At 46.4% G+C, this 24285-nt stretch overlaps 2 protein-coding genes across 3 annotated transcripts in view; both read right to left on the reverse strand.

Annotated features, from left to right (window-relative positions):
- Positions 1–24285, reverse strand: part of RADIL (Rap associating with DIL domain) — a 56419-nt gene that overhangs the window by 26471 nt on the left and 5663 nt on the right. The gene's annotated exons all lie outside the window — the stretch shown is intronic.
- Positions 18365–20293, reverse strand: PAPOLB (poly(A) polymerase beta; the record flags this gene model as incomplete). Its single annotated transcript, XM_082857175.1, has 1 exon — positions 18365–20293. One exon carries the CDS (start codon positions 20291–20293, stop codon positions 18365–18367), a length of 1929 nt encoding a protein of 642 aa, XP_082713301.1.

Consider the following 24285-nt stretch of genomic DNA (forward strand, 5'->3'; position numbering starts at 1 on the left):
GTTACATACCGTATTGGAGCTGCTAGAACACGTGTGATATCACATACTGCACGTGATAGGACATACTTTATGGATAACTCTGTGTGATGTTTTACTCGTTTTATTTTTTAAAACTCTAAATAAATGTGATTAAAAATGTTTATGTCAACTCTGGAAGGCAAGTACTCAGGTGTAAAGTAAAAATCATAAACACTCTGAGGTCCTCGCACGTGTGTAGGACTCTGCGGCTGCCCCGAGGTGGGCTGGGGGCCTGGCGGCGGGGGCGCCTGATGAGGCTGCTGGAGACCGACCGTTCGGCCAGTCGTCCTGAGGAGGGTCGTGGCTTCGGGTGCCGCGCCGCGTCTGATCCCACTTCAGCTTCGCCACCACAATCCACGTGTCCCAACGACGCGCAAACCCAGGGCGTGTCTGCCTGGCTCTGAGCAGAACCTCCTCCCTAAGCCTGGGATGGAGGCTGGGCGGCGACAGGAGGGACGTGTGGGCAGCATCACCCACAAGCCAGCGGCCTGCGGGGCGCGGCCTGGGGTTCTCAGCCTGGTCCAGGCAGACCCGCAGCCTCGTGGTCCAGGCTCTGCGCACTGGATCTGGGGCGTCACGGTGGAGCCCGCGTCCCGAGCAAGGTCGTCCCCGTGGCCCCTCCACCGCCACTGTGATGGGGATTAGGCAACAGACACACCACGGAGAAGCCCTGGCCCACAGGGGAGCGGCGCTGGCGGGATAACGTGACGAGAGTGGCCAGGCCTTGTACGGTGGTGATCTCACATGCCAGGTCACTCATCTTAGAGGAAAACGCCCAACCTTGCCACTGGGAGAAGACGACGCGCTCCATTTCTGGATCACGCCTCCCCGTGAGCTGGGCTGCACGGCCCAGCCCTGGACATCTCTCGCTACGCTAGGGGTGACCGAGTTGGCGAGGTCAGAGGTTTATCTGGTCCTGCAGGTCTGAGGGACACCCGGGAATCTGCATTCTTGTAAAAGCTCCCCAGAAGGTTCTGGAACTCAGCTAGGATAGGAACTGCCGCCAGGGCACTCCCCTCCCCCAGTGCCCTGTCTACAGAAAGCCCACGGGGGAGAAAGGGAAACCCCTGGGGCGCTCGGAAAACACACTCGAGCACCTGCCGCTTTTATCTGCGCTTTGGATTTCTAACTCTTTTCTCTAGATTAAAACGTTTGTCAGTTCCCAGGAAGGGGGCAGATACGAGGCTCTGCTCTTCCCTCGTCTTACCGCGCTTCACGGACACGGTGGGCTACAGACTGAGGGTCTGCGGCAACCCCAGCTGAGCAAGTCTATCGGCACATTTCTTCCAACCACGTTTGCTCACTTTGTGTCTCTGCGTCACACTGCGGTAATTCTCGCAATATTTCAGACTTTGTCGTTAATATTATATTTGTTATGGTGATCTGTGATCAATGATCTTTGATGTTACTCTTGTAATTGTTTTGACATTTTTTTAGTAATAAAGTATTTTATTTTTTTATTTATTTTTTAAACATCTCCATTGGAAAAATATGGAGCGCTTCACGAATTTGCGTGTCATCCTTGCGCAGGGGCCCCGCTAATCTTCTCTGCATCGTTCCAATTCTAGTATATGTGCTGCTGAGGCGAGCACAGTAACAGAGTATTTTAAAAGGAAGGTTTGTACGTTGTTCTTCTAGACGTAATGCTGTCGCACCCTTAACAGACCTCAGGAGAGCGTAAACATCACTTTTCTAGGCACTGGGAAGCCAAAAAGTTCCTGTGGCTCTCCTTACCGACGTGCCGCCTTCACTGCAGTGGTCTGGGCCTGAACCCGCCACATCTCAGAGCTGGGCCTGTATCTGTTCCCTGGTGAACGGGCAGAAACACACCCAGCAGAGGAATAAAAGGAGGGGTCTGGGTAACCAGAACCTGGAGAGGCCTCTGTGTCCCCCGCACCCAGGACACACATGGGACCACCTTACCGCCCAACACTGGGCCCCAGACCCAGAAGCACAATGACCACCTTCCCACGTCTTAGGCGGATAACACAGCCAGGAGAGATTCTGAAGCAACCCTTGCTGCCCCTGAACAGGCTCACAGTTAGGCCACAGGCCCCGACTTGGATGTTCAGGGCCGATCCTGCCCGCTCCTGGACTGTGCGTCTCTCCCACGGGAACTGGGGAAGGGGCCCTAACCTGCAGGAGGTGCAACCGTGACACAGACGACGGCGGCGGCCTGCACAACGGACGCGGGTAAAGAAAGGAGCTCGGAGCTTCCCTCTCCCGGCCGCTGCTCCGGCTCCCGCCACCGGAATCAAGGCTGCGAGCGGCTGACTCGGGAGGGCAGGGATCTGCGGTCCCTCATCCCCTCCATCAGACGCTCCTGGGCCAGGCAGCCGTCGGGCAGGGGGGAAGAGGTGGAGGGATGACACCCCAGGCCACACGGTGTTTTACGTGTCGGTGCCGGCATCCCCTCTGCGGGGAGAGAGGAAAGGACCCTGGATACCGGGGGGGGGGGGGTTGGACATTAATTCTGAAAGCAGCTGGCAGCTGTCATCAGAGCTCCCGTCATGGGCTCCAGCACAGCCCGGGAAAGAACAGCACAGCTCTCTGCCCGAACGCCAGTAAGTTCAGGACAATAAATTCAAGCGGTAGGTTTTACCCCCGGGCCCTGTTTGCTCTTCTCTCCCAGGATCGGAGGGTTTGAAACAGTGTCTCCAACTCGGAGAAGTCCCTGCTGCTCACAGCCACCACCAGGGCTGCAGGAGAACTCAGGGATGTGGTTTTCATTGACGGATGAGGCAAATGTTCCTGCATTCGGGAATTTTGCCGAAATTGGGGGAATTGAGACTATTTCAGTGATCCCTAATAACAGCTGGAGAGGCGCTGCTGACATAAACTCTGCAGTAGCCGCTGCAAAACTCGGAGGTCAGACCTGCCTTAAACAAGCCCTTTTAAACTAGAACGCCCCTTTCTGGGTTAGCAAAAGATGCAGAACGCAGCCCTAAGTTAATCAAGCAATCCTTGACGTTAATTTGAAGTTTTTTGTATTTGAAATGTACAACAACGACGACAAACTACCTAAGGACCATTTGGGGACGCAGCATCTATCTGCTACATGGCCAGCTTTATTCTGAGTGTTCTGCATTCAATTCCATTGCATTCTCACAATAAACCCTTCAAAGGGACTGCAGTGACATGGGAATATGTTACCTAGCTTTTTAGGATCGATCCTACCATTGGCAAATAAAATTCTAAAAAAAAATGTATATCATACCCCCCCCTCCCCAGTTAGGGACACAACACGGATGCCTGCTGACCACTTCTGGTCAACAGCGTCCTGGAGGTCCCAGCCAGTATGATAAGGTAAGAAAAACGAATGGAAAGGTAGGATTGAAAAGAAAGAAAGAAATTTGTGATGATTTTCAAGACGATGTGATTGTGTATACAGAAAATGCAAAAGAATCTACGGACAAATTATTAGAATTAACAAATGAGTTTAGCAAGGGGACTAGATAGGGTGAGTATGCAAATTCAATACTATTTTAAAATACTAGAAACAAAGAGAAAAGGGTATGTTTAAAAAGAAAGATACCATTTATAATAATGTCAAGAAACGTGAAACTAAGGAATAAATCTTCCAAAAGATGTGCAAGACCGTGTCACTGAAAACTACAAAGCACCACTGACGGAAGTCAAGGACGCTTAAGAGAAAAAGACGGACAGGCCGAGTGTGAGAGAGCAAGTGGGACGGTTAGAGCCCTTGCACACTGCTGGGGGAGGGGGGTGTCAACTGGCACGAGCGGCCTGGAAGGCACCGTGTGCTGGTGTCTCCTACCACTGAACCATCAAGTCCACTCCTCAGTGTACACACGATAGGAACACACGTGGGACCACGGGACGTGCACAGGAACACGGCCACGGTGGCATCACTCCTAATGGGCCCAAACTGGAAACACCACGTGTCTACCAACAACAGGATGACCAGATCAACTGTGGCCCATTCACATAATGGAATCCTGCACAGCAACAGTAATGAATGGACTCTTCTAAAAGCAAGAATAAGCCAAAAAAAAACAAAAAACAAAAAGCCAGACACAAAGAGGTACCCATAATACGATTCCATTTATAGGAAATTTACTTAGAGCCAAAACTGAACTATGGTTTTAGAAGTCAGAGAGGTTGGCTCAATGGCCAAGGACCAGAAGGGGGTGTGAGGGAGGCTGCAGGTGTCCTGATAATGTTCTAGTTCTTGCCACACAGGTGCACTCGTCTTCTGAAAACTCGTTGAGCTGTACCCTCACAATGTGGGCACGCTTCTGTCTGTACGCTAGTTTTCAATGAAAATTTTCCTTTTAAAGAAGAGGACATCAGATGTTAAGATTACCATACACAAATTATAAAATCATGCTTACACTGTTTAAAGAGATAAAACATGCCTTGAAATATATGTAGAGAACAGGAAATCATAAACAATAACATCAGCTTTGAAAAATAACCAATTAGAACTTCTAGAAACGAAACAATACAGTAACGGAAACTACGCAGCATATCAGACACAACGGAGAAGAGAATCAGTGAACTAAAAGGCAAGTCTAAAATGTCTAGGATGTGGTATAAAGTGACCAAAAAAGGAAGAACAAAGGAGACATGAAAGACATTAGGAGACAGGGAAGAGAGAGCGAGAGGCCTCACACACGTTGAAAGACAGCTCTGGGGGAATTCCCTGGCAGTCCAGTGGTTAGGACTCAGTGCTTTTACTGCTGAGGGCCCGGGTTCAATCCCTGGTTGGGGACTTAAGATCCCACAAGCCATGCAGCGCGGCCAGGAAAAAAAAAAAAGACGGCTCTGGGAGGAAAGAGGGCAAAGGCAATATCTGAAAAGAAAATACGTGAGCATTTTTCAGAACTGACTGAAGAAACCAATTGGCAGCCTCATGAAGTCCAATAAAAGAAAGAAGAGAGACATCACAAGAAAACTACTGACCAATATCCCGTATGTATAGAGATGTAAAAGTCTCCAAGATAGTAGCAAACCATGTTCAAGTGGGATTTATCCCAGGAATGCAAGAGTGATCTCACATACAACAGTCAATCACTGTACTATACTGTATTGATACAATAAAAGACCAACATGACATGGCCAGGTACTAAATGCTACTGGATTATACACTTTAAAATTGTTAATTTTATGTGAATTTTATTTCCATTTTAAAAGTCAGGCTTTAGGGCTTCCCTGGTGGCGCAGTGGTTGTGAGTCCACCTGCCGATGCAGGGGACGCGGGTTCGTGCCCCGGTCTGGGAGGATCCCACGTGCCGCGGAGCGGCTGGGCCCGTGAGCCACGGCCGCTGAGCCTGCGCGTCCGGAGCCTGTGCTCCGCAACAGGAGAGGCCACAGCGGTGAGAGGCCCGTGTACCGCAAAAAAAAAAAAAAAAAAGTCAGGCTTTAAAGACCCTAATGTGAAAGGCAAAACTATCAAGCTTTCATAAGAGAACGCAGGGACTATCTGTACAACCTCAGAGGCAGGGACGGATCTCTTAGACGAGACAAAACCAAAACAGAATCAAAAGCTTGACCATAAAGAGGAGAATCGACAGCGTCAACTATACGAACAATTTTATTCATCAAAAACTCGATAAGTAGAGTTTAGAAAATCAACTCACAGACTGGGAGGAAATCATTATCATTATAACACGTATTACTGATAAAAGACTAGAATCTCGGGACTTCCCTGGTGGTCCAGTGGGTAAGACTCCTCGCTCCCAATGCAAGGGGCCCAGGTTCGATCCCTGGTAGGGGAACAAGATCCCACACGCCGCATGCGTGCCGCAACTAAGAGTTTGCATGCCGCAACTAAGAAGTCCGAATGCCGCGACTAAGAAGCCCGAATGCCGCAACTAAGACCGGCACAGCCTAAATAAATAAATATTTTAAAATATATATTTTTAAAAAAGACTAGAATCTAGAATAAAGAATGCCCACAAATCATTAAGAAAAAGACCAAACAATAGAAAATGCAACAGAGCAGACCAGGCACTTGACGCTTCCAGTGGAATGGTAAACTAGGAAACTCTTTGACCCCATCAGGTACAGTAGAAATATGCACCCTCAGTGTCCAGCAATATCCCTACCAGGTGTGCACCCCTGAGGGACTTGTACGCTTAGGGACCAGGGTGCTCTGAGCTGCACGATTCCCAGACCCATTTGCAGACCTGCTCAGCATCACTGCACCCACGTGGCAGGACACGGCTGCAAGCAGCACGGGCGGGAGCCCCACAAGCACGACACGAAGGAGACGTAAATCCACCCGCATAACTCAAAACAGGCAAAGGGAAACTCGTAGGCAAAAATGCACAGGTGATAACACTAAAAGGAAACTGAGAAAACAGTCATTACAAAGTCAGGACGGTGGCTCCTTCCGAGGGGGAGGGGGAGGGGGAGAGAGAGGGTGGAGCTCAGGGTGACCCCGCGGGGACAGCGAGGCTCTGGTCGGCGGCTTGCTCGGTAATGACCTACCGACCCAAGCAGGCGGGTCTTCTGCCCTTTCCTGCACACGGTCCCTTCTACAGTTACATACCCGTCCGCAGCCTCACGACCCGCCGCCACACCTGTCCAGGGGGAGGGCGCTCTGAGGACACGCCGGGTGGGGACCGGAGCCCCCTGCCCATCCCGCCGAGGGCTCTGCCGCCTGGAAGTGGCCACAGGCTGTTGTGGCCCCTGAGTTCCGACCAGCAATAAGGACACTGCCTACACCAGCCGCTCCTAAAGTTGGATGCTGCCGGGAGGAGGCGCCCCGAGTGGCCGCTGCCCGCTGCCAGCTCTGCAGCTCCATTTCCCCCCGGCCCTGTCCCCCCAGCACAAATCCTTGTCCGCCACCCATGGAGGTGCCCGACGTCCGCCTTCCCGCCAGTGGCCCAGGGGTTCAAGTCCCGGGCAAAATGCAGATGTCCTAGGCTTCCCAAGCCTCCTCTCCACGGGCCTGGAAGAGAGCCACGAACACCTCCAAGGGGACCGCGTCCCCTCCGCACCCTCCGTACTCTGCCCGTGACATCTTATTTCTTAAGCTGGGTCATGGGTGCGCAAACAGTTCATTACACTACGCTGTATCTATTTCTTGTGTGCCTGAAGTATTTCAAAATAAAGATTAGGAAAGCAATGAGAAGCAGGTACAGATGACAAACAGATGTTCGTGAACATTCCAAAATCCGCTCCACCTCACAAATACTAAAGGAAACGCAAGCTAAATAATGAGGTACACTCTCCCTTCAAATCAGCAAAGATTCTTTGGTGATGGAATCACACGACGGTGAGGATAAGGAGAGACGGCACACTCAGAAACTACCCATGGGAATGTGAACTGGCATTGGGCCACCCCGATTTAAAAACAGCCAGCGGGGGGCTTCCCTGGTGGCGCAGTGGTTGAGAGTCCGCCTGCCGATGCAGGGGACGCGGGTTCGTGCCCCGGTCCGGGAAGATCCCACATGCCGCGGAGTGGCTGGGCCCGTGAGCCATGACCGCTGAGCCTGCGCGTCCGAAGCCTGTGCTCCGCAACAGGAGAGGCCACAGCGGTGAGAGGCCCACGTACCCCCCCCAAAAAAAAAAAAAAATATATATATATATATATATATATAAAAAAAACTATGTACATAGGTTGATTTAAATTATGTAAGAAAAGTAATGCAACAGTAAGAAAAGAATGAAAGGCACCAAAATGCTGAAAGCAATTCTCTCTAGGCGGTGACTTTACAGGTGATTTTTACTCTCTACCTAATACTTACCCTTATTTTCCAAATTTTCAATAATGAATATGTCTTATTTTCTTAGGTGGGGGGAAGTCGCATCTTCAAGTACCGAGGAGCATTACTTCCGTGGTAGAACTTGGACCTTCCCCTGCCAAGTAGGGCCCTAATCAGGGAAGAGCAGCCGTCTCTAGAAGGAACTAATAAGCTAATTAAGATAATGGGTAACTGAGGAGATCAAACGCCCAGACCATTTGTCAGCCAGTCACAGATGGAAACAGAGCCTTCCAGAACCATGCCAACGCGAGAGCAGTGTGGCAGAAGCAGGAATTTTCTTTAGCCGAAACCAAAGGCCCCGTGTGACTCCCCAGAGAAGCCTCGAGCCCTCCCTGGGAGAGGATCCTGGTAAACCGAGCGACACCAGCCCACCCGGCGCCCCTGCTCACAGACCCACACGGGAGGGGCCGCCGACGCCCCTTCCCGGGTCCACCTGGAGGACCAGCTTTGTCGCGAAGGTCAGCACCCCCTGTCTCTCGCCCAGAGTGAGGAGCCTCCCTGCCCAGGAGGCTGCATCCCGAGGATGCCCGACGCCCCACTGCCCTGCAGTGAAATCCCTACGCTCGTGCAGGCTGGAAGAGACAGCCATGGAAACCGCTTTGAAAATTGGGCAAGACGACAAGAGAAACTAGGAGAGAAAAGACCCGGAAAACACGTCAGTCCAGGAGACGCAGAATCTGGATAACAGACGAACCAGAAGGAATGATCCAAGGAGGGATGTGATTTTTCAGAACTGAAGAACATGCGTTTTTAGCTTAAAAGTCTGACACACAGTAGAGGTTAAAAACGCATAAGGGGGGACTTCCCTGGTGGCACAGTGGTTAAGAATCCGCCTGCCAATGCAGGAGACACGGGTTCGAGCCCTGGTCCAGGAAGATCCCACATGCCATGGAGCAACTAAGCCTGTGCGCCACAACTACTGAGCCCGCGTGCCACAACTACTGAAGCCTGCGTGCCTAGCGCCCACGCTCCACAACAAGAAGCCAAACCACAATGAGAAGCCCCGCGCACTGCAACAAAGACCGAACGCGGCCAAAAATTTATAAACGCATAAGGGGTCAAAATATGCAAACAGCAAATTTTAATAACCTTAATACGATAAGAGAATATGGTCGTTATAAACAAATACGGTAACAGACACAACCATCACTTTTTATATAAAAAACCAAAAGTCTAGCAGAAAGGGTGCAAACACACCCCAACCAGGACACACACTGTGAGTCTGCAGAATGAGGCAGCGTGAAGAAATTACCCGCGTCTCCAGAGGGAGGAGAGAGAGATTAAGTCCAAAGGAGTGAGAGTCCCAACACGCCCCAGCCTCTCCCGGAGGCACTGGGAGCTGAAAGGAATGGACTGAGGCCTCCAAAATTCTAGGAGAGAGAAGTATTTTCATCTAAAGCTCTACGCCCAGCTAAGCTATTAATCGAGCATTAAGGTGGAGCAAAGGTTTTCAAGCAACTTCACCTCTCATGGACACTTTCCCAGGAGGCCATGGGAGGAGCCGGTCCATGTAAACCAGGTGTAAAGCGAGAACCAGGGAAAAGGGAGCAGAGACACCAGGGTGAGGACGGCTGAGAGCCGGCTCGAGAGCAACCGGCCCGACCTGAGCAGGCGGAAGGCGCCCAAACTGCATAAAACCAGCCACACACCTGAGCATCTTGAGAAGAGATACTGGCAGAGGATGGAGGAATGCTGAATTCGTGAAAAGTACCAAGAAAAAGGGCAAATAATACCAATAATTAATTCCAAAGAGACTGGAAGCTGGACTGGAAGGAAAGGTAATCTTTGTGTACACCAGGCCTCAGCTGTAAAAAGCTGTCTCTGGTCCTAAAAATGTAAACACTGATTACTAATCTAAACAAATTTACAACTGTCCTGAGAGGACAGGGCGAGGGAAGCTGATGTTTTCAAAGAGGGATGGTGAACAGAGCTGAATTCTCATCTTCATGGAAGGAGTCACTAGATCAGGCTCAAAATGTAAAAACCAAGCAGTAGTGGGATAAATGTGTTACTTTAAGCTGTGGAATTAAATGCCAAATAAGGAACAGTTCACAACTGAAACTGGCTCCCTCTGGGCAGGGCAAATCGGGAAGAGGGAAGGCTAGTGCAGGGACCGGCTGCTTCAGCATTTTTGCTTCGTTTTGTTATTTCTAATCAGCAATGAGAAAGTATCGCTTGTAACTGTGCACGTGTATGTAACTGGTGAAAGTAAGTTTTTAAACGTACATACTTTTCAACCTCCTAAACAAATGAATGAATGAATGCACGCACTTATGGTATGTATTTCATCAATTCCTAGACACACTTTTTTGCACATTTTAACATCTCTGAACGCATCCTGTGTTCTTGTGGAGTGTCCCAGGCAGCAGCTGTCATGTGAGAACTTGGCTATTGTTCCTGGGGGGCGAGATTCTTCAATATTTCAGCCCTTTAAGGGCCATTTGAAGAATGAATGAGCTCTGGTTGTCATGTGCAAACTTGCAGAATTTTGGGCCAACAGCTTGAGAGAACATCCCAGGGATAACAGTGGAGCACTTTCAAGAAATGCGGCATCAGCAATATTCTTGAGGGCGCAAAGAAGGGCACCGTGTGGAAATGTGCACAGTGACAGCTCGAGTCGAAAAGAAGACTTTGAATTTATTTCACTCCTAGTTATCTTTTTGTGTGTGCATGTGCACAGAACACTACAGATTAAAGTCCGCGTTTAAATAAATCTTCAGGTTTATTAGAGCTCTTTAGGTAAGTACAAAACTAGGAACCCCAAGTAATAATAGTAAGACATTGTGTCCTCGTTTAACTTGTACAATTTTTTATGTTAGTGGTAAGTAGGTATGGTGATCTTACAATCAATAACATCTTTTATGTGGTGAAATACGGTATATACAGGAATATGTATTGCAAAATTGTTCTTAATGACCCCCAAATATACACAGTGCTCTGACCACACAATGGAATAGTCCATAAGCCCTAGAATGAATGAATCAGAATGATAACAGATGATGTGCGGAGATTTTCAAAAGGAGTTTGTTAAGAAAAGATACAGAAAACTAAGTATGTGATCCCATTTTAAAATAATAATAACTGGGACTTCCCTGGTCACGCTGTGGTTAAGAATCCACCTGCCGATGCAGGGGACGCGGGTTCAATAGCTGGTCTGGGAAGATCCCACATGTCACGAGGCAACTAAGCCCGTGGGCCACAACTACTGAGCCTGCGCTCTAGAGCCTCCCCACTGCAACTACTGAGCCCATACACCACAACTACTGAAGCCCCCGCGCCTAGAGCCCGTGCTCCACAGCAAGAGAAGCCACCGCAATGAGAAGCATGTGCACCACAACAAAGAGTAGCCCCCGCTCACCACAACTAGAGAAAGCCCGCGCGCAGCAACGAAGACCCAACACAGCCAAAGATAAAATGAAATTTAAAAAAAATAATTAAAAAAAAACTGACTAAAAGTTTGCATGTGTACATGTTTACACAGATCTGTACAGGAGCATCTGAGCACAGAAAAACTATGGAAGGTCACGGTGGGAGCAGAATTCTAAGGTGACCCCATGATCTCTGCCCCTACGGTTACTCCCATGATTAAGTACATGGGCAAGAGAGATTCTGCCGGTATAATTAAGGTAACTGAGCAGTTGATCTCAAGATACAGAGACTATCCAGTGGGCCCAACCTAATCATGTGAGTGACTTCAAAGCAGAGAGTGTTCTCCAGCTGGTCACAGAAGAAAAGGGTCTGAACAAGGGGCTCCCCCTGCTCCGATGGGAGGGGCTACAGGAAAAGGAGCTGAGAGTGGGCTCTGGTCCACAGCTGGCAAGAAAAAGAAAGGAAACAAAACATGGAGATTTCGGTCCTGCACCCCAAAGAACTGAATTCTGCCTTGTCAGCCAAACTTGGTGGGAAAGTTGTCTATACACAGGCTTCCTCTCTTTTCTCCTATTCACCCTTCTGTATAAGTAGGAAACATTTCAGGCATCCAGAAGGGTACGAAGAACAAAATAATGCACCCGCTGCAGCCTGAAGAAATAAAGAACATTCTAGATATGGCTGAGCCTTCTCTCTCCTATCCAGAAATAACAGCTACGCCAATTTGGGGTCATAACTCCCATGTGCAGATTTATATTTTTTTCCATGTATTAAGTATGGCCAAGATATTATATACATACATAGTAAATATCTCTGAAAAATATATTTAATTTGCAATTTTTTAAAAAACTGATGAAATGGTATCATACAATATGAACACACCCACTTGCTATGTGTACCTCCAGCTCATTCGTTTTCAGTGCTGTATGGTATTCCATTGTAATATATTAAAATGGACCCATTTTTCCTGTTGATCAATGAGCAAGTCAGTCTCCAAGATGGCCCCTAGTGACCTCCTGCTTTTCGAGCCCTTTTGTAGTCTCCTGCCACCGTGAATAGGGCCCGTTTAATCACAAAGACACGGCGGAAGTGGCAGTGTGACTTCCATGGTCAGGTCATGTAAGACACTGTGGCTTGTGCCTGGCTCTCTCAGATCACGTGCTGGGGTTAAGTCAGCCGCCATGCTGTGAGGACACTCGGTCAGCCCTATGGAGAGCTGAGGCCTCCTGCCAACAACCAGCATCGACATGCCAGCCGACATCTCACATGTTAAATCATCTCGGCATTCCAGAGATTCATCAAACTTGGTCATGATGGTTTTCATATACATTTCTGGTTTGGTTTTAGTTTTCATAATCAACATTCATAAATAAATTTGGCTCATAACTTTTATCATGTTCCCTTTCTCTGGTTTTGATATGAAGGTGAGATTTGTTGTAAAAAAATGTTTCTTCTTTTTCTGTTTTCTGGAATAGTCTGATGTAAAATACTGGAATAATCTTGTCACTGAATATCAGTAAGAATTGGCCTGTACAACCTTCTAGGTTTTGTTTTTGTGAATTTACTTTGGTTTTGGTGGGGACATTTTCAAACTACTCATGCCATTTCTTTCAAGGTTGTAAGTCCATTCAGGTTTTCTATCCTTCAGTGAGTCTGGGTAGGTTATCTCTTTCTACGAGATTGTCCATTTCGTCTAAGTTTTCAAATTTACTGCCATAAAGCTATCTATAAGATCCTTTAAATGAAACTGAAGAAAAAAAAAAAACCTACCGTATTTGTAGCTATATCCCCTTTTAAATTCCTAAGATTGCTTGTGTACCATCTTTAGTCTTCCTCGACAATCTTCCCGGTTTTGACTATTTTATTAGTCTTTTCAAAGAACCTACTCTTCACTTTGTTGATCCTCTGCACTGCATGTTTATTTTGTCTTTATTTTCTGCTCTGTATCTTCTCTCACTGAATGTATATCCTTTTTAACCTAGCTCTGTAGGCACACAGCTCATCAACTGCCAGCCTTTACTCTTTTCTAGGGTAAGCATTTAAAGCCATAACCCTCCCCTTCTAAATACCACACTGGCTGCATCCCACAAGTTGCATTTTCATTACTGTTCAGTTCTAATTCACATTAAAGTGTCTTTTTTGATCCTGACTTATTGGGGAGCATTTGAATGTGTAAACGTATGAGTTCTGTGTAATTCGCTCTACCACTGCCTTCCAACACCCATCCTCTCCTTCTCCCATCGCATAATGGTGGGGAATAGTGGTCATGTAACCAGCTGATACAAACTACAACTTCCGGTCTCCCTCACAGGTAGGCAGGGCCTTGTGACTAAGTTCCAGTCAGTGAAAGACGAGGGAATGTCATCTTCTAGGGACTTCCAGGAAAGCTCCATAGGAGGAGGACACAGTCTGCAGGGACACCTTTGGCCTTGCCCCCTTCCTTCTTTCTTCCTGCCTTAAATGAAGATATGATGGCTATGATGGCAGCGGTCCCGCCACCATCCTGCACCTTGAGGTGACCTTGAGGATGGAAGGCATGGACTACAATGGTGGGGCTGAAAGTGCAGAAGCCTGGGTCCCTGGGGACCAGGAAAGCTCCCCCACCAGCCCTGAACTTACTCCCTCTGTAACGTGAGAGAAAAGCACCCTGTATGGAGTTCAGTAATTGTTATCTGGCCAAATGCAATTCCTAACCCATAAAGAGGTCTTTAAGATATCACTTTGATGTTGGTTTCTTGATTACAAAATACTTGACACACACACACACACACACACACGAAAGCATTTACAACTGAGACTAATAATAAAATGAACACCATTTCCTCCACCACCCAACCTGCAAAAAGTAGAACATTTCCAGTCTGCTTTCTTGCAGCTGCACCTCCCCTGCTTCTCCCCACCTCTCGCCCTTGCTATTCTGAATTTTATTTCACATTCCCTTGTTTTTCCTTTATAGTTATACCTCACATTTTTGTCACCCTAAATTATACTGCCCTATTTTGCTTTTCTGTAAACCTTATGTAGATTGTGCCACACTGTTTTTCTGTGACTGTCTCTTTCCCCTCAACACTATGAGACACACCTACCTCGAGGCATGAAGCTTTGGTCCATCTAATCTCACAGCTTTACGCTGTCTGCTGCACGAATACACTCTCTCCACTCCCCGTTCAGGGGTATGTGGGTCATTTCGAGCTTCAGGCTATTACAGAATGCTGCCGCAAACACTCCCCTACTCGTCTCCTGGTGACCCGTGGGACGGTCTTTCTAGGAAAGTGCTTCCTGACTTTTCTGATACCATGGCATGTGAGGGAAACGATGACATCCCCATGGCACGCTGGAGGTAAACCAGAGGGTGTGTAGGGTTCTGGACACGGCTGCAGCGGTGGCCCACAAACTCTGGCCACCTCAAGGGATAAAGAGACTGGTAAGGTTAAACCCACCAGTGCCCCACAGTGTGGGAGTGGAGCCCCCAGGGCAGAAGGAATGGAGCACAGGGTGCGGGCACGTCGGCCACACTAGACAACAGCCACCTTCTCCTGAAGGGACCAGACAGCGTGTAATCCCCCCGCCTCCTCGCCAAACCTGAATATTGTTAGGCTTCATTTTTGTAAAAGAAGAATAGCTCTGTGGTCTTAAATCCTATTTTCCTCACTAACAAGATCAAGCACCTTTCCATGTTTATTGTCCATTCTTAGTTCCTCTTCTGTGAAATACCTACGCATCTCTTTTGCCAGTTTATTGGGTTGTTTCATCTTATCCTTAATATGGCCTGGATAGTAATCATTTGTTTTATGTATTATGAAATCTCCCAGCTTACAGCCTGTTTTTCAATTTTCACTGTTCATTACTCAATATGATTAAGAGATTCCGTTCATCAGTCTCTTCACGGTGTGAGCTTTCTTGTGTCTTCTTTAGGAAATTCTTCTCTATGCTGTGTGTCATTGTTCCTAACTTACTGTTCTGCAGTCAGAGAACACGTTCTATGAATCAGATAACTTGAACTATGTTGAGTCTTACTTTCTGGATCTAGCATAAGGTTATTATTATTTTTTTAACATGTCCAAGTGCTGAGAATAACATGCATTTTCTAATTGTTGAGTGGAAGTTTCTATAACAAATGCCCAATAGATCAGGGACGACAAATGCCAGCCGGAGGGGAATGGGTGACAAATCCAGCCCTGGCCATCTGTTCACATATTGTCCAGGGCTGCTTTCACTCTACAAAGGCAGAGTTTGTATAGCCTCACAAAGCTGAAAATATTTCCTATCTGGCCCTTTACAGGAAAAGTCTGCCAAGCACTGTTGTTGTGTTCAAAACTGTTTCCCTTCTACTTGTCGTCTGCTTAGTATCAATTAATGAAAAGAGTCGTTTAAAAATCTTCTGTGACAATGACACTTTTGGCAATTTCCGTTAATCTTTGCTTTATGTTGAGGTTATTTTACTAGGTGCAAAAAAAATTAAATTGGTCCCCTTTCCTGCTGCACTATTTCTTCTCTCATTAATTCAGTGGTCCCTTTTGTCCCTGGTAATTATTTTTGCTTTGAAATGTTTGGATAACATTGTTACTGTAACAGCTTTCCATTGGCCTTTTTTCCATTCTTTATGTCTTACATTTTGGGTGTGTCTCTCATAAATAAAGAGCATACAGCTGGGCTTAGTTTTTCCATGGACTCTTGACAATCTCCAAATTTTACTCAGGAAGCTTAGTCCATTTATTATGTATATAGTGACAGATATATTTCGTTTCATTTCCACCACCTTAGATTGTATTTTCTTTCTACACCATTTTCTCTATGCTTCCCACCTCCCCCCCCCCCACCTCTTTCCTGCCTTCTTTTGGATTAAGATTTTTTAACTCCATTTTTTTTGTACCACTAGTGATATGAAGTTTTAACCTTTTCATGTTTTTTCCCTATTATAACATGAATTCTAGACTTCAAGTAAGTCGAAACGTTCATCGGTGACTTTACCCACCAGAACAACAGTATGAACATCTGAACTGTTATCATCAGATTTAAACCCCTCTGCTCGCTTCTTTCTTGCTTACTTTTATTGTGTTTTTTAATGGAGAAATACATCATCTGTTTCCAAAATAGTGCTTGAAAAATACAAGGAGTACAGATACTATAAAACAAAGCAAACTCCAGTCATGAGATACTATGCACACCATATGAAAAAAATAGTCTGATATTCAGGTAACGAAAACTAGAATTAAAAAGCTCCAACTTTCCAGCTCGGTAAAACAAGTACAGTTACACGAAACATTTAATAAACTAATTTTTCGCCAATGTGTGAACAAAATGACAAGACTAAATCTGTGCGTGGCAATTTCAAGGACACAATAGCTATTCCAAATACACAGGTACTGTACACACTTCACCTGATTTTATTGTGGTGGAAGGGGACTGCACAGGTAGTGGGAACACTGTGTATTAGGCGTCAGAAAGTCATGGTGAACAGAAAGTCTCAATTACTGCACAGCCCACAACAGAAATGACTATATTCCAACTTTGGGGGAAATTATTTAAAAGGATAGGGAAAGGGTTTAAGAAGCTGCAGTTTAACATGAAAAACGCACACGTGGTAGAAAGGAACACTGTTGGGGGATAGGAAGAATCAGCATCAGGCTATTTGGAAAATCTGTTAGGTTTGCTGTGTCCAGATTAAGAAAGACTGTTTTCATTCACCTACAACTGTTGAGAAACATGAATGTTCTGCTGCTAATTATGAGCTGTCTTTTTTGGTTTTTTTTAAAGAAAGGTTATTATTTCGAATCTTTTGCAGGATAAAACAAAAGAGTAGAAAGCTGACTAGATGTCAAGTGCTTGCTAGAAATTTCTGATGTTTCTACATGTTTTACTGATGAATTTTAGGAAGTCATTTACAAATAAAAATCGGTTTAAAATTCTGGAGAAAATGCTTTTTTGCTTACACGTTTAAATTAGAAATTAACTTTACTATAAGCAGGGATTCTGTGGAGTATACAAATCTTCTCTTATGTGGAGACCAAATGACCATCCAAGATGGATAACATGCTTTACAGGAATTACTTTCAGTAAAGCTTTACTAAAATATTAGCCATGTGGCCACAGGACTGTTGGTTTCACATCATGGTTAAGAAAATACTAGCATACTGAGTTTTCTGTGAAACGATATACAAGCATACCTTGTGCACACAAGCAAAGAGAAGGCGGTGGGGGCAGGGGACACAAAAAGCTCTTTTTCTTTTAGGGCAAATGATTAAGGACAAGAGAATATGGAGCTCTGTTAGCTCAGGACAGTATCTGCTGTTTGACTGCTGACTGTATGCACTCTGAAACAGTTCTTCAGATAAAACCAATCATTTCTTGATCCCGTCCCATCAAAACCAAACACTTACTAATTACTGTTTCAATGCCAAATATATACCCTAAGAGTTGACATTTCATTTTAAAGGGTTACAGCTCTCACAGGGACAGAGCTAGATGTACTTTATGCTTTTTCTGAAGTACAGTACACCACTGCACAATGGGAACCAATCTGAAGATTAATAATGAAGAACATCATTCAGGAAAAATCTGAAATTCATCAAGCTGAAAAATCTAAAATTTGTTCTACTGTCTAATAAAAATATAAAGTGCATCACCAGCATGGAATTCTGATACTAGTTTGTACTGCAAACTTTCCCCAACAATGCATCCAACATCAATCCAGTCCCAGTGTCAGTCATGGGCACAAACATAGCTGGAGGGTTTTTTTCTCTCTTTTTCCTCTTTAAGGGCAGGAGTCCTTCGAAATAGTTAGCATTTAACTGTGGCCGACACATAAATAATCTGACACGTTAATTAACAGTACTTCTGGCTTCACATACTAACCTGGACTTCTGATTAAGATAGCCCAATAAAGGAAGTCATCAAATAAGCCTAACAAAGCTATTCTGAACCATGTCTAGTTTGGTGCCCTTCGTCCTCCTCCTTTAGCATTTGAAGACAGCAGGCTGAGTTGGCAGATGCTGCTTACAGACCCTTGAGATCGTTCTTCTCAGTTCAATCTGTTTTACTGAATTCTTGATAATAGGAATAAGATTTGCAGGGAGAGCAGGGATACTGAGAAGGTCTGCACTGGATGTTCCCCATGAGGCCAACAGAGAAGCTGCTGTCTGAATAGTTTCCAATTGAGTCGCACCTGTCTCTTTATGAGACCGTTCCTCTTCTCTTTTGGTTTCCTTGGTCCTTTCTTCTTTGTGACGTGACAATGTCCTCTAGACTCCTATGATAGGGTTAGCTATGTTTGCTGCTGCGCTCCCTGAAGGCCTGGGTGGATGGCTGACCAGAGGTGTTGAGGAAACAACTCTGGTGACCATGGGCTTCGGCGGTGGAGAAATAGTTGGTTGTGGGGCAGTCTGAGGGACGCTTCCGCTGGACGCGCCCCCCGGGCTGTCGCTGGGATTTGCTTGTTGTAAGGAAACTTCAGGAACCTGTACGCTGGTCACAGATGCTGCCATCACAGCCGGGGCAGGAATGCTTCTGCCCTGAGCGCTGCCAGTCACTGGGCCAGTCTTCATAGAGCCAGGAAGTGAAGGCACAGACGTGCTGTCTTCACTGTCTACAGACAAGTCAAGGCTGCCGTCATCCAAAGCTGTCCATCTGACACCTTCCATCGAGTGTGTTTTCTTTTTCTGAAGCACGTGACCAGGTAGTAGTTGATGAAGTTCCTTTCTTCTCAAATGCATTGCAGCAATTTTCATATCCATCTCAAACATCTTACTATTTATCGCTTGCCTATAAACTGTATCTGTGAAAGACTGGATATCATAGGTGAGATCAATACTGAGAATGTCAGAGTTTTCTGGCTTTTTTAACACTAACCCAATCACCCACATTGTACGAAATTCTTCCCTGTCAGGATTTTCCTTGGGTGCTGGAAACGACTGAGGATTCACATGTGCCAGTGTAATAAATTCATTCTTCTCCAAGCTTCCAACCAGGATTCGGATTTTTGATTCCACCAAGCCCACCCATTCTAGATGTTGTTTTTCTGTTGGCGCACTTGCTAGAAGTACAATATAATGCTTGTACTTTTGAAAGAAGCTGGGAGCTTCAAAAAGTTTGGACCACTCTGCCTTACTCAGCAAAATCTCATGTGTAATAGCAAGCCCTTGCTTAAACTCCTCAATCATGACCATCCTTGTTGAAACAGACACGTTGTACGTGGAGTTCTGCTGTGGGTACGCTGGTGTAATTATAGGCATGAGATGGTACCTATCGCTGGGATTTACTCTTGGGTCCCAGACAGGCAAATTAAGATTCCGTTCTTCAGGCTCTTTCAGTAGCACTGGATTTGGCCATTCCCATTCAGAAAACACCAAGAAAAATTTACGTACAAGAGTTGATGCTATCGCATTTGGATAAAGCTGGCAAGTTCTTGCTACTAGCATCGCCCAGGAAACACCTCCTAGGAAACCTAATATATTGGAATAGATATTGTGGCATTTGGCCCACAACTTGATGGCTCTCAGAGTTAATCTGAAGTTGTCAATGTTTGGTACCAGATGTAAAATCTCATCAGTTACCCGGCAACCATTAAGACTTCTTATGCACCTAATATCTAAGTTTTTAAGCAGACTGTCATCTCTTAGGTCCAAATCTTCCGGAATAGTCTGCAGTGCTAATCTTGCAAACAAAATATCAATCTCTATCCCATCAAAACACAGTTTGATAACTGGTACAAATGCCTCTTCAACAGCCCTTAAATCCTTTACTTCTTCATGTAGTTTCAATTTACCATAGAAGGAGGTGAAAAAGTCGCTTCGATCAACATGTCTTGGTGCCACGCACAACGCGTCGATATCGGCACCTTTCGTATGCACCCCTAATCTATAAGAACCGAATGTAAAGATTTTCCCTCCAACGTTTTCTATTACAGCTTGTGGAAGACTCTTGCTTTCACTGATTTCTCGTATCCATTCCTTTACCAGGTTATTTAATTTCTCCAAAATTAAAATCCTGCGCTGTAGTTCCTCTTCCTCTTCAAAAACCCCAAAGGGCTTCAGGGTTTCAATTAATTTCTGGGTAAGTATGCAGTCTGTCTCCCTGGGGGGTGCTAAACTGATGGGGGAGGAGACGCCATAGTGCTTGGGCGGCGGCGGGGTCTGTTGTGATCCCGGGGTGGTCACCGGAAACGGCATCATCTCTAGCGCTGGCCCCGCCACGCCGTGTCTCCCGCCACCGCGACCTCCGCGGCCGCCCGAGTCATGATCCGCAGAGGCGGGAGGGGCGGGGCTCCTACCAGCCCAGGTCCGACCCGCTCCCGCTCCGCTCCCGCCGCTTCAAGCGCCTCTCCGCCGTCCCCTCGGCCCCAACATGGCGCCGGGGCCCTAGCTGCTGCGTTCTAGAACGCCCACGCACGCCACGCCGCGCGCCGCGCGCCACGCGTGCCACGCGTGCCACGGCGCATGCGCGCGCGCAGAGCCTCACGGGGGCTGTAGTTTCCAGGTCTCCGCCACGGCTTCTGGCCGGTGGGGGCCGGCACGGCTGCGCCCCGGGGTTCGGCCCTGTTATAACTGTTTTAGACGTTTGCCCAGACCTACCGTCCAACTCCTTGCTCGCCATTCTCTACACCCCGGGTCTCCTTCCTCTCCAGTGGCATCTTCAGGTGGCCTTTGCCCTCTGGCCCATCCTTTGGAATCCCTCTATGGCAGGGTCCGTTGGTGGGAAGCAGCTCCGTGGCATCCTCCGTGGCCCGGCGCCTGGGTGGTGGGGCAGCCAGGACCGCAACTCTGGGTTCTCAGTCCTGTTCTCTCCAGCTTTGAAGGCCCCATCGGCTGACCTCTGGTTTCTGCGGTTCCGGGTGGGGAGCCTGCTGCTCGCCTGTCTTTTCTTCTCGGCGACTGTAAAAATCTCTGAAGTGTCCTGCAGTATCACCACTAGGCAGCAAGGGGTAAACTTTTCGTTTATCTTACAGAGGAAGCACTGTGATTCCTGAATCGGAAGACTGCTGCTTTTCATCCCATGCTCCCGGATGACTCTCAGGTATGTCCGTGGAGCATGTCCTCACCCCATTCTCTTGATCCTCTTCACGTGGACATGTGATAGACCTTCTCATCCCGTTCCCCGTGTCTCTCAACCCACGTTTCTGTCTGCGTGATGCCAGGTCTACCTCGTCCTCTAATTCTCTTCAGTTATAGTTAGTCTGCTGTTTAAGCCATCGCTGAAGTAACCATTTACAAACTTGCATTTTTATTACTAAAAGCATTATCTTGTTCTTTTCCAAATCTTCCTTGCCTTTTGGGATGACATTCTGTTCTCTCCTGTTTTCTTTCTACCTTTTATTTCATTAAACATTTTAAAAATACTTACTCAATCTTTTATATCTAATGGTTCCAATTCCTAAGTTCTTGAGAACCTGATTCTACAGTTTGTTTTCTACTGACTCTTTTCAAGAAGCATCACTTCAAGTGTCTCGTCATTTTGGACTGTTAGCTCGTCTCTGGCCAGGCTTGGGATGCCTGTGTAGATGTCCTTCCAAAGAGGACTTACTTTGTTTCTGTCCGATGTCCTTGTACACTATCAAATTGTGTACACAGTAATTTAATTTCTTATCCAGTGATTATCCAGATCACTTAAGTAGTGCAATTTTGAACCCCAAACACCTGAGAGGAAAGGTGATTTTCAATTCTAGGAATAAGTAGTTTTTCCCACCCAGAGCCCAGGTCAAGAGAGATAATAACTCTCTGTCATCTCCTTTCACCAGGTAGCAGATTCTTCCTATTCTGTCTTTTCATTCAGTGTGTCACCCTTTACAGTTTCCCAATATATGTGAGGGTCTCAGTCCCAACTTTCTACTTCCTGAGGTCCCAAGGCTCTGTGTCTCTTTCTCGGACAGCTATTAAACTTAAATTTCTTGGTTATAAAGACTGGCAAGAGCCTGTGGGGCAATTGTAGCTTCATAATCAGCTAAGATTCTAACGTTTCAAGGTCCTCATTTTTTGTTTTGTTTTTTCACCCTTAGAGATTACTTTACTCTGGGGGGATATTCAGCTGTGCATCTAAAAGGAGAATTGCTATAGTTCAGCCAGCACTTCCAGGTACTTTATATAGAAAGATCTTCTAGAATAATTAATCCCACATATTGCCAGTACCAATTTCTCAACCTATTTCAACATAGTTTTACATGCTTATCATTCCAGCAGCACAGCTATCAGTAAGGTATTTGGTGACCTCCATGTTGCTCAATCCAATGATCTGCACCTTTTTGACCTACGGTAGCCTCACATTGGCCTCCACGGCACCACACTCTTTTGTTGTCTTGTACATCTCTGGCCTCCCCTTGGTCTCATTTGTTCCTCCATTACTTTGCCTCTACAGTTGGAGTTCTTCCAGTTTCCATATTAAGCCCTCAACTCTTCTCATTGTATATACATTTACTACCGGGTCATCTGTCAGTTTTCACAGCTTAAATATCACCTATTAACAGCTTAATGTAAGTTTACTCTTCCGAGCTCCAGATCCATACCATCTGACATCCCACGTGCCACCTCCGTTTGGATGTCTCAAACTCAACAGTCTAAAGAGAACTCTTACTCTTCCCTCCATAACTTGTTTCTCTCTCGGTGGTCACCACTTAGGTAAATGGCGTCTCCATCTACCCAACTGCTCATATCAGAAACCTGGGAGTCATTCTGGACACACCCCCCACTCTTTCTCATCTTCAACATCTAGTTCATTTACAAATATCGATGATTCTACCTCCAGAATACGTTTGGGATTCATCAACTTCTCTCTACCTGCTTCCCCATAACTCTAGTCCAAGCTACCATCAATTTTCACCTAGACTCCTACAATAAATTCATCTATTACTGACTTTTCAAAGTACTTTTTACCCAGTAGCCACAGTGGTCTTTTAACCCCTTCAGTGGCCTCTCATTAGTCTAAAGCCCAAAATACCTAACAACCCTGACCGTCTCTCCAGCTTCACCTCCCACAATCTCCCCCACCCTCCAGCCACGTCGCCTTTCGGTGCCTTGCATTTATTTCATTCTCTCTCATCTCTGGGTCTTTGCACAATGCTGTTCCCTCTGCCCAGAAAGCTCTTCCTGCACCACTTACTGTCTACTGCTCTTCACCTGCTTAGTTCTGTCAACTTTGAGACTGGCTTAAATTTCATCTCCTCACAGAGAATTTCCCTAACCTCCCTGCTAAATTAGCACCTGTACTTTTCTTTCATAGAACATATCACAATTTGTAAGTCTCCGTTTTTCGAGTGGTTGTTTCTTTGTCTTTATTTGCCACTGTAGACCCTTAGCGCCATGAGAACAAGATCTATTTGTTTTGTCAGCTGCTATATACGTGATCAGTACCTGATCAAGTACCTACCGTAGCAGCACTCAACAAGTATCTGCTGACAAATAAATAAATGAATAAGCACAACAAAGAAAATTCTTTCACCTTCACATCACTGGCTAATCAATACCCAAAAGACCCATCTCTTGAGTTTTAGTTTAGGTAGAGGGACAGTTTCAAAGCCACACACCGTGACTCTGGGGAAATCACTTCACGACTCGGTTCATGCTGCTTGCGTCCGTCGGCTGCAGGGAGTTTCTCTGGCTGCGTGACTCCAGCACCTCACTCTCCTGCAGCTCCTTTTGATTTTAACATATTCTCAGGGGGGATTTTCGAGGGTCGGGGGCTCATACCCAATGCTTAAGGATGTGGAAGGGCCACACAAGAAAGCACGCCAGTGTCGTGGCAGCCTTTCTGGAGAAGCTGCCGTCCCGCAGTGCTTACTAAGAAATGAAACAGACTATCTATAATCCAGAAACTCCATTCCCTGGAGATGACCCCCCAGAGAGCTCTGCACAGGCCCTCGAGAGGGTCATCATGCCATTGTCTGTAGTACGAAGGAGCTGGATGCAACCTGAGAGCCCATGATTAGGAGAATGGATAATGGGATATATACAAGTGACGGGAAACTGTGTCTCAAGAAAAAGCAAGGAGCTGGATTCACATGCAGCACCATGGGTAGAGCTAAACCTTAGCTATAGAATGTTTTAGTTAAAAACAAAGCTTCAACTTCGATACAGTCACATTCATCTACCTTTCCCCCTACGGTTTGCATCTCTGAAGCCTTATTTATGAAATCCTTCTTCTGGCTGTGTAACTTCACCTCTGACTTGCAGGTTTT

The sequence above is a fragment of the Leucopleurus acutus genome, assembly GCF_964270905.1.
Source record: "Leucopleurus acutus genome assembly, chromosome: 16".
Lineage (NCBI taxonomy): Eukaryota > Metazoa > Chordata > Mammalia > Artiodactyla > Delphinidae > Leucopleurus > Leucopleurus acutus.